This window comes from Jaculus jaculus, chromosome 1 (genome assembly GCF_020740685.1).
Source record: "Jaculus jaculus isolate mJacJac1 chromosome 1, mJacJac1.mat.Y.cur, whole genome shotgun sequence".
Lineage (NCBI taxonomy): Eukaryota > Metazoa > Chordata > Mammalia > Rodentia > Dipodidae > Jaculus > Jaculus jaculus.
Window position 1 is genome coordinate 173,163,392 of NC_059102.1, and position 19,139 is coordinate 173,182,530.

At 38.3% G+C, this 19,139-nt stretch overlaps 2 protein-coding genes across 2 annotated transcripts; both read right to left on the minus strand.

Annotated features, from left to right (window-relative positions):
- Positions 1 to 7,484: 7,484 nt before the first annotated feature.
- On the minus strand, positions 7,485 to 8,414 carry LOC101611620 (olfactory receptor 8J3-like). The gene has a single exon (XM_012950968.2). It carries the CDS (start codon positions 8,412 to 8,414, stop codon positions 7,485 to 7,487), a length of 930 nt encoding a protein of 309 aa, XP_012806422.2.
- Positions 8,415 to 14,048: 5,634 nt separating this feature from the next.
- Positions 14,049 to 18,462, minus strand: LOC101607289 (olfactory receptor 8K3-like). The gene is made up of 2 exons (XM_004667749.3): positions 17,559 to 18,462; positions 14,049 to 14,077 (listed from the first exon to the last, which is right to left on the minus strand). Exons 1-2 carry the CDS (start codon positions 18,460 to 18,462, stop codon positions 14,049 to 14,051), a joined length of 933 nt encoding a protein of 310 aa, XP_004667806.3.
- Between the last annotated feature and the right edge of the window lie 677 nt (positions 18,463 to 19,139).

Consider the following 19,139-nt stretch of genomic DNA (forward strand, 5'->3'; position numbering starts at 1 on the left):
CTCCTATATCTATTGCTGTGTATGAAATGAAAGAAAATGAAATAACATAAAATAAAATATTTTTAATAGTCTCTTAGAAAAGAATAATCAGAATCTATGAAAGAAGAAATTTAGAATCTACAATGAGCTCAACACTGAATCACACTGACAGGAGGCCTACCACAGTTTGCAGAACTTTGTGGAAGAGGGCACAGAAAGATTGTAAGCTCCACACAGTGGGTAGGAGTACTCTGAAGCACAGTTCCCCGCTACCTATAGAGACAGAGTGAGGCTTTCGTGACTCCACAAAAACTACCATAACCCCACTGAGGATGGCCCCAGGGTAATAGGAGTTGAGGTAAGAGGACAATTATAGCCTGTTATAATAACACACACACACACACACACACACACACACACATTTTTAAAATGTTTCTTTTCTTCTGTAAGTCAAATCATTTTCACTACAATATTATATAGCTCCCTGAGTCCCTATCTTTCATCTTCTTGTTCATGTGAACAACCCCATTACTTTGCCGTTTTGAAATATAAGCTATTACATTAATGATATACATGAAAATATCATTAGAAGTATTGGAAAATCATATCAATGAAAGAAAAGTCTAGGACTTAATGATGAGAACTGGGAAATACTTTTTGAAAGAATCTTGACCTCCTTGAAATAATAGCCCCATTTAATGGAACTTCTCATATTGTTCAGTTAATTAGATCAATAAATAATACTGTTATGTATTTATTAGGTAAATGTGATCTTTTCACTCATGCATACTTTGGGAAGCAACCAACTCAGAGAAATTAGGCTGTCAGTCATCTTATACTTCCCTAAGTTCTTGTTTTAAATGTTTTATTTATTTATTTTAATGCAGAGGGAGAGAGAGAGAGACGGAGAGAGTATGTACATGCCAGGGCATCTATCCAGTGAAACAAACTCCAATAGCATGTGCCACTCTGTGCATATGGCTTTACATGGGCACTGGGGAATTGAACCCTAGTCATTAGGCTTTGCAGGTAAGTGACTTAACCACTGCTACATCTCTACAGCCCTACTTCCCTAATTTATTTCTGGTAATAATTTGCAAATTCTGTTCATATACCTGGAGAATTATAAAATGGAATGTGGTATAATATTTTATTGATTATATTCTTGTGTCATAGAATACCAGAATGTTTTTTCTGTCAAACAGTAGCACTGTCTATTGAATGACCTCTTCCCTACCCCCATCACATGCTGTTCTCTGCAGTTTTTAAAACCAACAATTAATTCTCAATGTCTATGAAATTAATGCAAGATTGTGAGTCCAGGAAGTGATTAAATTTTATAAAGATACTTCAGATCTCAGGCTCTTGGAGCCCAACTTTGGGGGCCTTATCTATGTTAGGAAAAAATTGAAAACACAGTCTCCAAGAAGGGTAAACTATGAATTATGAGGTTTATGTTAGGGGAAGTTAGAATCCAGAGGGAAGGTGGCCCTCCTGAAAGACTCAAGCCAGAAATAAAGTCTCCCCATGGCCCATCTGGAAAGACATAGGGAAGAGGGAGAAAACTTCCTTCATATAAATATAACTTCAGGGAAGAAGACTCTGGAGACGGTCCTCTCTCTCGCTTTATTTCTGTCTTGTGGCTGCTACAGCAGCACCACACATATGCACTCTCTCTCTCTTTCAAACACACACGGAAGGCAGAGCATAGAGCCTAAGCCTAAAGATCTTCCTCACACAGGGGGTCAGAGACGACTAAGATATAGGAAATGAGTCAGAGCTCAAAGATAGATCACACGTGTAATAAAACAGGAATGCATCCAAAAACAAAATATATGAATAAGTCCAGCAGGAAAGTACTCAGCCATACTTGGAAGGGAAAGAAAGACTTATACACTTGTGTTCAGAGGAGTCCAGAGGAGCAAGGGCGAGGGGCAAAAAAAGGTTTACATGCATGGTTAGGCTTCTTTCTATGGATGAAGCATGCAACAGGAGGCACCTCTTCATCAGACTCAGGTGTGTAAGGGAGAGAAGTGATTGCTTGAAGGATTCAAGCAGCTGACTCAAGAGTAGCTTACCCACCAAAGTGGGCTAGATAATAAGAAGCAGGAAGCTGCTGCTGGAGAGTGTTGCTTGAAGCTACTTTGGATGAGATTGGATCAAACATAGGTTCCAGTCTTGCCAAAGAAGCAAGGTGGCATCTTCTTGAGGCTCTGTCTCTGGCTGACTACCTATTAATTTTTTTTAAAGCCCCAGATGTGGAGGTACAAACCTTTAATCTCAGCAGTAGGGAGGCTGAGTTAGCAGTGTAATTATGTCTTTAAGACCAGCCTGGACTACATAGTGAATGACTGGTCAGCCTAGGCTAGGGCAAGATGCTATCTCATGGAAAAAAAAAAATCTTGCTCTCATCTTCCTTCAAAGTCAGCTTTTGTGGGCTGGAGTGGAGAGATGGTTTGATTCTCTAGGACCCATGTAAGCCATATGCACAAGGGGGCACATACATCTGGAGTTTGTCTGCAGTGGCTGGAGTCCCTGTCACACATTCTCCCCCCCCCCAATAAATAAATAAAAATATTTTTTTTTAAAAAATCAGCTTTGTATGTTATTCTTATGAATAAGCTCATGAAACATTTGTCTATGTATAACTAATTTATTCCACTTTACATCTTCTATACCCATTTGTACATCTGCAAATGACAGGATTTCCTGCTTTTTAATGACCAAATTCATTTTATATAAATATATACTTCCTTCTTTTATTTATGTCCAAATGAACATTGAGGTTGGTTCCGTAGCCTATCATAACTAGTGTTGAGATCTGCCTGGGAGCACAGGTTACTCTTTAATGTGTTGATTTCCTTCCTGTTGTCTATATATCTAACAGCAGGAACTGGGTAGTCCTTACCACTTTGAGAACCTTTGTATTTGTATCCATAAAGCACATACTAACTTTCATTCCCCCCAACAGGTTCTGGGTTCCTCTTTCTCCATATTCTCACCAAAAATTACTATGTTAGGCTCTTTGATAATAACATTATTCACTATAATGAGATTGTAGCTCATTGTACTTTTGATTTGCAGTTTCCTAATATTTAGTGATATTTAGTATTTTTCACTTGTCCATTCACCATTTATAAGTCTTCTTTTGAGAAAAGGCTACTCAGGTATTTAACTCAGTTTTTAGAATTTTGAGCTTTTGCTTTGCTGTTGAGTTATTTGAATTCCTTACACATTCTGTACATTAATACCTTATTTTATGTGTTATTTTCAAAAATTGTATCCAATCTCATGGACTGTTTCCTTGCTATTTCTCATGCACTTTGGTATACTGTGCTTTGATGTCATTCCATTTATAGCCTTCTACTTTGTGTCTTTGCATTTGGTCTCATAGCCAAATAATTTTGCCCATTGTCTTAATCATTGGTTCCTGAATATTTTTCCTAGTGGTTCCCTAATGGTGAGGTATTGAGGCTCATGACAATATCCACAACTAGAAGGAATATTTATGTTATTCCATGGAGATTGTGTTACCTTCACAAATCATCCATTTCTAGATCTTAAAGTATAAGCATATATATGAAAGTTCTTAGATTTCCTAATTTTTGAACTATACTTTTTTGTTTAAATAATCATGTATATAATGTGGAAAAACAATCCCATTAAACCTGAATATGTTGGAATTTAAGTGACATATTGGGGTACATAATCACAGCCTTTTGAGATAGAACACTCTTTTTCCAAAATACAGTATGATTATCTAATCAATGTTTTTATGTCAACGTATAAAACTGAATTTACTGCTCCTATGAATTAGGAAAAAGTTGATGGCTTGCTTTAATATTCAGTTCCTGAAATGTTTTGATGTGTGCCACATGTGACATCTGTACACTCACAGAATCTCTATGCAGAGCATTCTGAAGGAGGCTTATAGTCTTTCTGTACAGGATATCCTAATGTTTTGGTGATGTGTCAGACCTATTCCTTCTGCTGCAGTTACTGAATGCAACTGTGTAATTTTTTATGTCTTTCCTAATAGAGGTATTCCCTTAAAGTTATTTTGTGACTGTTATTCATTTCTCCTTCAGTCCCCAATAATCTCTTCCTGTTATAGCTACAATATGCAGCACTCTGGGACCTCATAAATACCAGTTATAATCTGTATATTAATTTTCTGTGAAGTAATTGTTCTCATGATCAACAAAAGACCACATTTACCAGTATATTTTGCTATTTTACTTCATTGAAAATTTGTTCTTGGTCGGTTTGGTTTCCTGGTTAAAGAAGTTTGATTCAACACATCTACATAAAATTGTGTCAAGGATTATATGAGTGTGAGTTGATATCACTGTAGCCTTTCAGGACATTTTTAAAAATAATACTTCATTTACTTACTTGAAGGAGAGTGAGAGGCAGAATCAAAGACAGCAAGAGTGAGGGGCACCAGGTCCTCCAGCCCTTGCAAACGAACTCCAGACCCATGTGTCCTGTGCATCTGGCTTATGTGTGTCCTGGGGAGCTGAACTCGAGTCAGGCTTCACAGGCAAGCATCCTAACTGCTACGCCATCTCTCCAGGCCTCCTCTCAGAACATTTGAATGAAAAAAATTTATAGTTTATTCAATTAATGGTCTTTATGTAATTTCAGCAAGTTTTTTTTTATAGCAAGGTAACATAGAAAGGGCAGACACTATGTTAGCCTTTGTAAGATGCTAATGAATGTGTATAGAGATTTCAGACTTTCTCCATTTTCAGAAAAGTTCCGAAAGGCATGCAGTGATAAAACAATTATTCCTCTAAATTTTTAATTACCTGATTCCCAGAGACTATAGACATGCTTGTGTTAGCTTGTTTCCCATTAGTGTCATAAATAACCCAGGAGAAACAGCATGAAAATATTATCTGGGCTTACAATTCAGAAGTTTTCCTCCAGTCATTTATTCTTATTACTTTTGGCCTAAATCCAGAGAGTAAGAGTAAGTAAAGGTAGTAGAAATGCATCATGGAAAAAAGCAGTTCACATCATGGTGAACAGGAAGTGCATGAAGAGACACTAGGGAGGTGAATCCTCCCCCAGGCTCCAGAGACCTATCCACTACATCTAGGAGTCATTTCAATTTCCCCACATCTTGTCCAAAGTGCCACTAGCTGAAGACAAGGTATTCAAAATATGAGCCTGTGTGGAAAACTTTGTAGTCAAACTATATCCTCCTTAACAAGGCTAATTTCCATTTTATAAAGTAAAATGTATTCATTGCATTTCCAAGACTCTCTACTCTTAACAGTTCTAACATTTCTCACAAGTTCAGGCCCAAAGTCTCTTCTCAAACTCATCTGAGAGAACCCACAACATTAATAAACAAGTTACCTATGTCGTATATATGGTGACATAAGGTAAACAATTCCATTCAAAAAGGCAGCAAGGAGAAACAGGATGAAAGAAAGACTTGAACACATCAGGATAAACATTAAATGCTACAATCCCTAGTGCAGACTCTGGGGCTCACAGTTGTATGATGTGGGCACATGGCAGTTTGGGTAGCTCTAGCCCTGTAGTCTTGCTCATTACAGCCTATCCAACCTGTTCACTGAGCTGTTTTGACTCACTGTGCTGATTTCTTTAGATACCCTACACTCCTGGAATAAACAAATTCCTTGGGGCTCCCTTACATCTTTGTTTTCATTCTCACATCTCCTTGCATTTCTCTTTGAGGCATTTCTTCACCAAACACTGGTCCTCCTTTATCCTCCTGTTCTTCCATCTCTGCCACTGAATGGTGGATGCAGAGCCCCTATGGACTTGTAATTACATTTTGTATGCCTGTTAAAACAGCAGCCAAAATATGTCACCAGCTCAAGCAATAAATGGGTCTTTTGGACTACAGATATCATGACCTTTGAGATTTTAGGTAGCTGAGGTAGGGTAAATATGAATTGCTTATCTAAAGCTAAAGGCTTAGGAGATCCCCACAGTGTAGATGCTTTGAGGCTGCATGAAAGGCTGGAGAAGCTGCCACCTGCTATGCAAAGGTGGTGGCAGTAGCATTAGACACATCCACTACAGAGGTAGGAGGCACGAACTGGCTGCTCTCCTCTGTTTTGTCACTTTCATTCCATCCAAGCCTTCAGTCTATCAGATGGTGCTACTCAGAACTAGGAAGATACATCCTTCTGTTATGTCTCACTTGTCAATCATACCTGGAAAAGCCCTCATAGAAGACACAGCAAGAAGTTTGCTTACTAACCTCCTAAGTACCTCCCAGCCTGTCAAGTTGGAAATGAAGATTATGAATCACCACGTGACTTTTCATAAAAAAATAACCACCATAATGTCACTCATCATGGAAAATAGCGTTATAACATAACTTTATGGTAGCAGATTGATAAAACAACAGAAATAAGTAAAATAAAATGTTCAACATTTAAAATGATCAGACTGTTGCCATAGATCCACATCAGTGTAGGACTTACTTCACTTTCACCTTTTTCTGCTTATTGAAGGTTAACTGAATGAGGTTCATATTCCCTAGGTTTGGTTTGCTTCTGCTACCTGGGAAAACATAGTTTATTTCAGACACTGCTTTTTACCTTGCATGTATTTCCCCCCCTTCAACCTTACTCACTCTTATCTTATTCCAATATCCATGAACATATTTGGCACAAAATCACTATGAATTTTTAAAAATATTTTTGGTCTCTCCAAATAAGTGGCATTTTCATAATAATAGGATAACAATATTTTTGTTAAAGAACATTTTACATCAAGTTACAACATATAATACTAAGTGAGGTTTAATGTTACACATCCATTAAAAAGTAAGCCCAAGACAATAGTTTGATATGAAGTGAAAAAAAATTAGCCATATATTTTTGGAAAAATATCAAAACTTCGCTTTGTAAGTATTCACCAAGATGAAGGATAATGTTCTTTTGTTTGCCCAACCTGATTTCCTGATTTTCTATTTCCATGTGTGTTGGATGCTTTTTATTCAGTATTTACCTTCTCTTAAAACATTGAGCTTTTCTGTGACACATCTTTGTCACAAGAATTATATCTCTAATAGAGATATCTGTTACTAGGAGAAGGATATGAGTCTTAAACACTTTCCAAGAAAAGATCCTTATAGATCTATACCATCTATAACCAGAATTTTTAGATTTGTTTATGAATCATGGCTTTCTGTATTACATGGGAGTTTAATCTATGGGCTTGGATATGCTCTGCTCAGTCTACTACTGGATGTACTTCAAATCTCTATTTATAGATCATAAACCCCATTTAATGTATTGCATTTTTCCAAAATGTACTTCTAAGTATCATTTATTATGTATGCTGTTTCTTATTTATGTAAGTAATGTTGTGATTAAATCTATTAATATTTTTACTTCCAAAACTAGTGAAATTCTCACCATCTATTGTTGCTTCTTTGATGAGCTATGTTTTCAGAAGGGAATGCAAGCCATAAATGAGAACATTTGCTGTTTTAAATTAATTAGGTTTAACAACTACCACGGATGATTCAGAAATCTTTTCAAAGCTTCCTTTACATCCTTGTTCCGCAAGCTGTAGATGACAGGGTTCAGCATTGGTATCACCAGGGTGTAGAAGACAGAAGCCATCTTGTCGGTGTCCAGGGAGTGGTTGGTCCTGGGTTGTAAGTACATGAAGAGAAGTGTGCTATAGAACACGGTGACAGTCATCATGTGGGAAGCACAGGTGGAAAAGGCTTTTTTTCTTCCTTCTGATGAACGTATCCTCAAAATGGCAAGGACAATGTTGAAGTAGGATATAATAACAATAATCATGGAGAAAAACAAGTTTGACCCAGAGAAGATAAAGACTACTGTTTCTGGAAGGTGGGTATCAGAACATGACAATGCTAACAATGGGACATTATCACAGTAAAAATGGTTAATGATATTATTAGAGCAGTAAGACACAGAAAATACACAAGGTGTAACAACAATTGCTGTAAAAAAGCCATGTAGATATGTGAGGGACACCAGCAGAAGGCAGACCCGTCGAGGCACCACAACCATGTAGAGCAGAGGGTTGCAGATGGCCACGTAGCGGTCATAGGCCATCACAGCCAACATGAAGATCTCCGCTACAATGAAAACCAAGAATCCCCCCAGCTGAGTGGCACATTCATAATAAGAGGTGGTTTTCCTACTTACTAAGAAGTTGACGAGCATCTTAGGGGCAATGACAGTGGAGTTGCCAAGGTTGATGACAGCCAGATGTCGGAGGAAGAAGTACATGGGAGTGTGGAGTCGAGAGTCCACAGTGGTGAGGGTGATGATGCCCAGGTTCCCTGTGGCCGTCAGCACATAGATGACCAGGAAAACCATGAACAGGGGGACCTGCAGCTCTGGATGGTCTGAAAATCCCATGAGAATGAACTCGGTGACCTGTGTGAGGTTCCCAGCAGCCATGTATTTTGTTATAGTCATCTTCTAAAGGGGGGAAGAAAATGTTAACACATAGTAAAAGTATTTTCTTCTTTAGAAACTTGGTCATAAACTGTTTCACTTAATTTATGACCCTCTAAATATGTCATGTCATAATATCTACTCTCTTCACATCCTCACTTACTATCAATTTGTTCCTATCTTGAAGTATAACTAATGAGTATTCTTATCACAATCTTGTTTAAGTTAGCATTTTCCCCTGGATAAGAGCTATTTTAATTTTCTACATTTTTGTCTTCAAATCAGTTCTATTAAGTAGAAATATTTTACAAGCCCAACAATATGATAAAATATATGTAGCTAAAAGTTTTAAATTGTTAATTACTGTTAATCATTATATTGTCCCTTTTTCTTTTAAAATATCAATTTTTCAATAAGAAATATTAGTGCTAAATCATTGTTAACTGCTGAGATAATTTCACCATCTTATTTTCTTTATCTATAATGTAAAATTTGTCTTCTCTTGCAACATTGAGAATCAAAATCTAGGGTCTTGTTTATAGCAGGCTAGCATCTTACAAATTAGATATCTCCCAAACCCTTAGAATTTGTTTAGTCTTGTTCAGATGCTGTGTTTGAGAGAGAAACTAAGTCTCCCCATATGTTTCTCAGAGTCCACTGGGAACACAAAAACTTACTCTTGGCACCATGGAATCTTGTGCTTTAAATTCTGGGATATACTCAAACCAAAAAAGGGGGAAAGGAAGGTGGCCACAAATTCTGCTAAGCCTGCCTTCTTTTCTCAATTCTAACATTAAATGCATAACTTTTCTCTTTTTTTCCCATTTCTTTCTCCTTTTTGGGTGTCAGTTAAAATTCTAAGCATTTTGGGGCTTCTCAACATTTACTTTTTTTAAAATTCAAATACATTGCATTTTTCCTTCTGAGGAAAGGGAGAGAGCCAGAGCAGTTTATGACTGATAACTGTGCAAGTATTCATTCAAAAAATAGAATATGCACAAGCATCCTTACTGCATAAGATACTTTCTTCAGAAGGGGTTCTTTCAGTTGAACCTAATTCAAAACAATTTTTTTAAAACATACCATGAACACTGAGACTGGCAAATAGCTTAAGTCCTTGTTTTAACCGACCTGTGCAGAGGGACACCAGGCCCACCACCTATGCCACTATCTGAAGCAAGCTGAAGAGATTTATGTGTGCCATGTCCCAGGAGGCCTACACACTGAAATATGCTGGCAGGCATGTTAAAGTCCCTGAACACGAGAACCAATTTTCCACATGTAGGTGTTATTCCAGTGGGAAAGAAAGACAAATTGAAGGCTTATTAGTCATGCATCCACTCAAAAGTTCACAAACTGAGATGTGAAGAGAGCCCAGGGCTTCACTTGGATGATGATAGAATTGGATGTAAAGTCACTACTGTGTCAAAAAAATTCTTAGTGTATATATCTCAAAACTCATATGCTACAGAAATTTTATAGCATAAATTCAAGATGTGAGTGACTGCAAATAAACCCAAAGCCAGTTCTTAAATTCCCAACATATATCTGATTTTATTCTGTACTTTAATTAAAACAATTAGGATAGACATATTTTTCACAGAATGAATGATCTTCCCATAAAACATATGTATACATTGTGACTGAATACTTATATCATTTTAATCTACTTGTATGAAAGAATTTTTCTAAGTACCACAAATATTAGATGCATCAGAATAGTTCATGTTTCTTTTGAAAAGCTTTCTAAATATTATTTTGTTTTTGTTATTCTAATGTATGTATGTGTGTATGTATTTATACATGTTCTTATGTATGTGTGTAAATGCAATGTGTGTGGGGGGGGTGGTTGTGTGTATGCCATACTCAGGAATACTATTCACTTCCTTTGAGAAAGACTTTCTTTCTTATTGTCTTGTAATTAACTTGCTCAGCTAGACAGGCATGAAGAGCCCTCCTGTCGATGTCTCATCAATGCTGTGATTATTGATTATGAGCCACCATGCCTACCTTGCATAGTTTCTTGGGATTAACCTAGGATCCTCATGTTAAGTGACTGAGCTGTATCCTAGCCCAGCTATTTTTCAGTTAGAATACAAAGAAAAGCATATTTCCATATGTATATTAGTTTACATTCTTTATGTTTACACACCCTTCTCTTCCTCATCACTTCCTGGATGGTTTCCTGCATTGCCCCAAACAGTTCCCCTTCTGAATTTTTTTTAATAATTTAGTAACTTTGATTATTAGGTATTACAAACATGTTCCATAATCCTCAAGCCATCTCTCCAGCCCTATTACTTTTTAATATAAATCTTCATACATCTTTTATATTTATAGAACTATTCCTCCCAAAGGAGGAAATTTAGATTTCATCAGCCGATCAACCTGACCTGAACGAGGAGTTTCAAGATTTATTTTTAACATAAATCTTCATTTTGAGATCCACTTTATCCATGAATTTTTAAATTATAATTCTTATTTTTCTCATTTATTTTATATCTCTTATTCTAAACAATATTTCAAATACTTACTCATCACTGTACCTAATGTTAAGTTCTATAAGTCTTAAGTTATTTTAGTAATTGATGTATATTTCCTGAAAATGAATAAATAGTAGGTAGAAATGTATAAATTAACAACTTAAAAGTAATTGCACCATTAAGTTTGTTTCTATTATTTTATCTACGCAATAGAGGTATAAATATTATATTATCTTTATTTGTTATGTATCGCTATATCTGTACACATATTCATATTTTTGTTTCTAAATTTTATGTATTGTAGAAAAAAGTAAGACTTTTCAAAATACTTAAATTACTCAATACTGAAATGTAGAATAACTTTAAAATTAATAAATATTGTATTTTAAACTGCCTTTCATAAGAAAACTCTGACATCAAATTAGAAGATAAATTCAAGAGGAGGGAAGAAGGGATATTTGGGAAGGAGAAAATGGAAGATAGGAGGACAGGATTATGATCATGATATATGTTCTATGTGTGTGGAGGTTTTCAATAAAACTTTAAATAATATCCACAATTTTATTCTGATTTTGGATTATCATTGTGGCAGTATCAAAAGTGATATTTGAATTTACAATAGAAATGGGATATTGAGTTATATTAAATCCTGGGATGATTTTCCCAATGTATATATTAGAAACATTCTTCTTTTTCTGGTATATAATTTATATGTATTTACCATATTCACTTACAACAGAATAATTAAATAACTGATAATCATAATCTAATGACCAGCAAATGATAGTAGCATTTCATTTTGTTCCTGTTGAACATACTTATTAAATTATAATAATTTTAAATATGTGTATAACCTTTACATTTATCTAACAAATATAATTAGATTGTAATGAAAATCAATTGTATATCTTCTTTAGTAAATTATATCTTCATGTAACTTTACTCAGAAACTTTAATTATTCCAATCACTAGGAATTTGGTTGGGAAGAGAAATAATTTTGCTATGTGAATAAATAAAATGGCAGGGATATTAATTAAGAGAATACTTTTGTTAAACCTGAAGAATTTGATAGGATTATTTGTTAAGTAGATACTGAATTCATGAAAACTATATATGTGTGTTGGGTCTGGAGAGGCCCAGACACGAGGCCTAGTGGAACTTCCTGAGCCTAGCTAAAGTTTGGCAATCTGTCTCTGGCCAGCTATGACTCAGCAGGGCCCCAAATTGCCTCTGGCCTGCTATTTCTATAAAAAAGTTAGAGTTCCTGCACACGCTTAAAACCAATCATTTCAAAAGTCGTGATATGCTATTGGCCCTTACACCTCATACCCTCCTGAGACCCCACCTTCATTCTCAAGCTACATAAACACCTGCCTATTACAATAAAGTGAGATTCTGACTCTACAAGTCTCCCGACTCAGTGTGTTTTTCTCCAGTGCCTAGGAGAGGGACTGGGTCATCGACACTCACCATCCCACTCAGCCCCAAGGAGAGACTGGAGGGACCAGCTCTCCTACAGCCCTACCTGCCAGTAAGCCTGGCAGACTGACGCCCAACCGTGGGGCATCTCTCCAGTGGAAGAATTCTGACCCAACAATCAGTCTGTGGGTGAATGTACCTTCATAAATTATGGGGCAGTCCTCGTCCAAACCAAATCCCTCGAGCTCGCCTGAACCTTTGTATCCATCCCTAGACCCCTTTGGAAGTGCTCCTTAGCACTCTAAGGGTCCTACATCCCCAAATCCCCCTACAAATCCTTTGCAGACAAATGCTTTTCAGACCCCCTCTGCACCTCTGTCCTACTAAGGGGATGGCACTCCCAGGGGAGAAACAACCAATCTCTTCCCTGTCAATGTTAACCCCGGCAGTAATCGCCCCGCTGCTTGGTACCCCTGGGAGGGTCATGATCTAAAGGACCTTAAAAAGGATGTGTTGGAGGATGGATCTAATTCCCCCTGGGCAGAGACCATCTTTCAGGGTTTGGCTCATCATCAGTGTACTACCCAAGATTGGAAAAACCTTGCTAAAGCCGTTCTTTCTGGCTCCCATATGTAAAGTGGTGTGCCTTTTTTCACGATGAGTGCTGTACTCAGGCTAAGCAGAATCAGGCTGCTCAGCCCCCAGTCCCAATCACCTTCGGCATGCTGTCGGCATGCTCTCGGGCACTGCTGATGCATTTTCCATGGGCATCCAGCAACCTGCCATCCCTGATCCATACCGGAATCAGGTGTGGGCTTTGTGAATGGCCGCATGGAGGAAACTGGAGGAAGGCCCATCTGAGCACCCCCATCACAGGAATCACACAAAAAGCTAGTGAAGATGGCTACCTTCACAGAGAGGGTTGAAAAAAGCCTAAAAAGAAAATTTCCCCCTGGCCCCTTGCAAGACCAGTTCATTAAAATGCTGGTCTGGGAAGGCATGACGAGTGATCATAAGTTGGCCTGTGCTGGGCTAAAAGACCACTGTAGCCACCAAAGACATGGGACCCAGCTCCCATCAGGTGAGGGCCATGGCGTCGGCCTTACAGAGCACCCACCATGAGGATATGGCTGCCCTGGTCTGTGCCCTCCAACAGACCTCAGGGGGAAAGGGAAGATCTTGTTTTGGGTGTGGCAAAGAGGGTCACTTTAAAAGGGAGTGCCCCAATAGGGCAAAAAATACCCCAACAGTCCCTGTGGCCACTACGTGCTGTGTACTCCTTGCCCCAGGTGCAAGAAAGGTTTCTATTGGGCCAAGGATTGCAAATCCATGTTCAGCCTTCAGGGTGAGCCTTTAAACTCCCCCAGGGGCTATCCACATCCCTGTTATACACTGGACCGTGCCCCTGATTCCAGGACTAAGGCCAAATATGACACTGGAGCCACTGCACTGTCTCTCTTGAGGAAACAATTTGGATGATAAAATGGCTTCTATGCCTCAGTGTAATACTAATTAGAAAGGAGGAAGTCCCTCTTTCATGGCAGTTAGTCCCTGGTCTGCCTTTACTTGGTGTGGGCAGACAGTCAACATCCTGGGAAATGGCCAACTGGCAGCCCTGGACTGATCCTGACAATAACCGTGGGGAGGTGCGCCCTCCGGTGGTGTCCAGCCTAACAGCCAACCTCCTAGGTCATGATATACTTGGAGAAGCTGAGGCTGATATCACCACTGAAACTATAGGAAGCAATCCTCTAGGGCTCTTCCCTAATCATCTTTGGCAAAATGATGTCACAAACTATTCTTCATTTGGAAAGCTTAAATATATTTTTCTTTCAGTCAATACCTTTTCTCATGCCTGTTGGGCATTGGGACATGCCAGGGGAAATATCTAAACATGCTATTAGCCATATGCTTCAATGCTTTGCCACCCTTGGACTACCTGACCAAGTTAAGAAAGATAATGGCCCCTGCTTTGTAAGCAAGGCTTTTGTAAATTTTCTCCAGACCTGGAGAATCTCACACTCCATAGGCATCCCATATAACCCCCAGGGTCAAGCAATCATTAAAAGATGTAATCAGACTCTCAAGTCTCAATTACAAAAATAAAAGGGGGACTCCTTACCCCCACATGACCAACTAAAAAAGGCATTGTTTACCCTAAATATTTTAATTTTTTCTAAAGAAGATAAACAATTATCCCCTTTTCAAAAACATCTTCTACCTACAGTTTTATCTGGGTAAGATGGAGGGACCCACTGACTGGGGCCTGGAGAGGGCCTGATCCGCTCCTCACAGCAGGGAGAGGGTGTTAGATGTGTCTTCCCTCAAGATGAAAATAGACCCATTTGGGTACCAGTGAGAGACCTAAAATATTTGTCCCAACAAGGGGACACTGACAATCACTTCTCCAGGGAGTGTCCCACCCCTGAGGACTGTTCCTAAAATGGTCTTCACTCTGCTAAACCAAACAACTTCCTCCCTTGCAGAGGATTGTTGGCTTTGCCTCCAATCTGGGTCTTTTTAGCTGCTTACAGTAATCACCAATGATACAACTACAATTGCACATACAACCCTACTCATTGGGTTGGGAATAACTAACCACAGGCATGGCCACCGGGACAGCTGGGATGGGTATGGCAGTCCATCTCCACAGAAAGCTCTCTCTCCAGTTGATCAGGGACATAAAAACCATGTCCAACACTATCCTTGATCTTCAACAACAGCTAGATTCCCTGGATGAGGGAGTTCTACAAAACAGGAGGGGCAGGAGGGGACTAGACCTATTAACAGCCAAAAAGGGAGGCATATGCTTGTTTTTACACAAAAAAATACTGTTTCTATGTCAATAGATTGGGAATTGTTCAGGAAAAGATCAAAAAGCTTCCAGAGGACCTGGAGAGGAGACAGTGGGACCTTCAAGACAACCCACTGTGGACGGGCTTACATGACTTCTTACCCTACCTTCTCTCCCTACTCGGGCCCCTCCTTATCCTTCTCCTCACTGTTGGGTCTTGTGTAATTAACAAAATTACACAATTCATTCAGCAACAGCTAGAGGCAATAAAACTCCATCAGGTTGAGATATCTTACCACAGGCTGACAGCTCAGGAGTTAAATTCTTCATATGACCCACTACTACCTCCTCTGCCCTCCATGTGACTGATGATGGGTAAGATCTCAAACTGACTGAGACAACCTAAGACAGGCCATGGAGTAGGTTCTCAGTGAGCTAAACACATGGTACCCAGTGACGGGTAAGATTCCCAGAGAGGGACAACCTAAGATAGGGACCATGGTGACTAGTGCTCTTACCAAAACAAAGGGGGAAGATTGAAAAACAAAAGGGGGGACCTTGAGAGGCCCAGACATGAGGCCTAGTGGAACTTCCTGAGCCTAGCTAACGTTTGGCAACCTGTCTCTGGCTACCTGTGACTCAGCAGGGCGCCAAATTGCTTTTGGCCTGCTACTTCTGGTAGGAAGTTAGAGTTCCTGCGTGTGCTAAGAACTAATCATTTCAAAAGTTGTGATATGCTATTGACCTTTACACCTCATCCCCTCCTGAGTCCCCACCTTCATTCTGAACATTGTATAAACACCTGCCTGTTACAATAAAGTGAGATCCTGCTTCGACAAGTCTCCCGACTTAGTGTGTTTTTCTCCAGTGCCTGGGAGAGGTACTGGGTCATTGACACTCACCATCCTGCTCAGCCCCAAGAAGAGACTGACGGGACCGGCTCTCCAACAGCCCTACCTGCCAGTGAGCCTGGCATATGTGCATACATACAATTCGCTCAGTCAAAACATGGCATATTTCAAATTGTGTGATTATCTGTTTATCAAATAAATCCAGTCAAAGAATTGATCATAAATAGGACATAATGTGTGTATTGTCAAAAGGACCAAACACAAACAGTATTCCATAATAAAGAGGAAATCTACTTTATCTTGTAGTAGGCATTTTATGAATGAATAAAAGATTATGACAATTATACCATTTTATGATTTACATTTAAGAAGGATAGAGACAATCACATTTAAGAAAATGTGAAAAGAACCACATTTAAGAAAAGCTTGCTATAAACAATCAAGATCAAGCCAGTCAGAAAACACAAATCAAAAGAAAATTATTTCTATGGTGTTTATATAAATAGATGTGTTAACTCATACATACATAGGCACTGACTTAGAAAAAAATAGATGCTACACAGAAATTTGGATTATTTAATATCAAAATATATGTAGTTAACAGGCACTCATAGACTTATCTATGTAAGTAAGCTTGGATAGGGAAAGAGACCTCCATTTGGAATTTGGACATTTGAGAAAAATCACATGACTGACATACCACCAAAACCAATCATAACTTCCCCAAACACAAAAATTTTGATTCTTAACACAACTCTTACAAAAAAAAAAAAATGTATGAATGCTGGAGCTGGAGAGATGACTTAGTCATTAAGCACTTGCCTATGAAGCCTAAAGACTATGGTTTGAGGCTCGATTCCCCAGTACTGAGGTAAGCCAAATGCACAAGGTAGCACATGCATCTGGTGGTCGTTTGCCATGGCTGGAGGCTGTGGCATGTCCATTCTATCTTTCTCTCTCTGCCTCTTTCTCTCTCTGTCTGTCTGTTTCTCTCAAATAAAAAAAATAAAATAAAAAAACTATGAATCCTTAATTGTAAGGTATATGTTTACACAAATACACTTGAACACTAGTAAATTTACTGTATAAATAAAAAAATCCAACTATTAGCTGTGTGTGGTGGTGCACACCTTTAATCCCAGCAGAAGTAAAAAGATCACGGTGACTTTGAGGACAGACTGGAACTACAGAGTGAATTGCAGGTCTGCCTAGGCTAGCGTGACACTCTACTTTTGAAAAAAAAAAGTGTTTAAATATAATTTTATATTTTCTATACCTTCTTATTCCACACAGCATGGACTTTTGCTACTTGCCATTGTAATCTTCAGGTTACAAATGTATCCTTCATGCTATTTCATATCTCTTATTATCATGGTTATAATACAACTCTCCTTAAAATGTGCAATTTTGTACTGTTTACCCCAATAACATTTAGCCAACTGACTTCTACAAAGTAGACTAATCTTTAAATAAAATTGGCTGTGCTTGCTTCACCTTCACTAGAAAACAGAGCTGGCTCAAAAGCAAACTGCATGTAAAGGACTGGAAATCTATGGAAACTTTAAGAAAGAATACTGTGAATTCTTTTCCCTGTCCTTTGAAATGCAGATTTTACATCTTTGTTCCTCAAACTATAAATCAAGGGATTCATCATGGGGATGACCAGGGTATAGAAGATGGAGGCTACTTTGTCTGTGTCAAAGGAGTGGCTGGATTTGGGCTGCACATACATGAATATCAAAGTCCCATAGAAGACAACAACCACGGTCAAATGGGACCCACAGGTGGAGAAAGCCTTGCGCCTGCTTTCAGCTGAGTTCATCCTGAGAATGGCTGTGAGTATGAGCAAGTAGGACACCAGGACCACCAGGAGAGAGGAAATCAAATTAAAAGCTGATAATATCAAATTCATCTCTTCAATGTCATGAGTTTTAGAGCAGAGCAAGGACAACAAGGGGATACTGTCACAATAGAAATGGCTGATGACGTTATAGCCACAGAAGGAGAGCCTGAAAATTTTTATGGTCACAAGAAGAGCCACAAAAGTGCAGTAGAGATATGGAATTGCTACTAGTATCCAACATATTCTTTGTGACATGATAACGGAGTACAGGAGAGGGTTACAGATGGCCACATAGCGGTCATAGGACATGGCAGACAAAATAAACAGCTCACATGCAATGAAAAGAAGGAAGAAAGCTAGCTGTGCAGCACAAAGAAAAAAGGGTATCCTATTTTCATCTGCAATAAAATTCACTAACATTTTGGGTCCCACGGCTGTAGAATAACCCAGATCTGTAATGGCCAGGTGTCTGAGGAAGAAGTACATGGGTGTTTGCAGCTGGGAGTCCACTATGGTGAGGATGATCATGCCCGTGTTGCCCAGTAGTGAGATCAGGTAGATGACCAGGAACAGTCCAAATAAAGGGGCCTGCAGTTCAGGGCGGTCTGTGATGCCCACCAGGATGAATTCCGTCACTACTGTGAGGTTGTATTTCTCCATCCAAGTGTATCATCAAATCTGTTCAGGTTAGACATAGCCGCATAGTCAATAGAGTTAACATATTATCATTTGAGAAATGTTATCATGAAAAGTAATATAAATAAGATAGTTCCCAACTTCCCATTCAATTCAGAATATTTGAAATGAATTCATCTTTTCTGAAAAGATTGTATATATATATATTTCTTCAAAACAGATAAAGAAATGCTAATCACTGGTTCTCCATTAGAGTTGTTTTGCTCACAAGATAAGATTATTGAGTGTATACAGATAATTTGTTTTCTTGACTAGGATAAAAGTTGCCATTGGTCTCTCATGATTAGAAGCCTGTTAGTCCTTTAAAGCCTTGTTTTTTTAAATATGTGGTTCTAATTAATATTTATCCCAAAATATTAATAGTTGCTGGTATCACAAAACCAGGTACATAATAGAAAAATAGGCAGTGATGGAGAGATATGTATTGTCAATATATAGCAATAGCATTTTAAAATTGTGGAAACATTCAATTACATATATGCCATTATTAATTGTATTTCTTTATGTTTTCTGTCATGTCTATAATTATAACCATAGTGGCATATACTAGTTTTGTTTAGCTACATGGCAAAAAATAATAACTTTTATTGCAACAATACCTAAGGATAAAACTTGAAACTACATGTAAATCTACTTTCAAC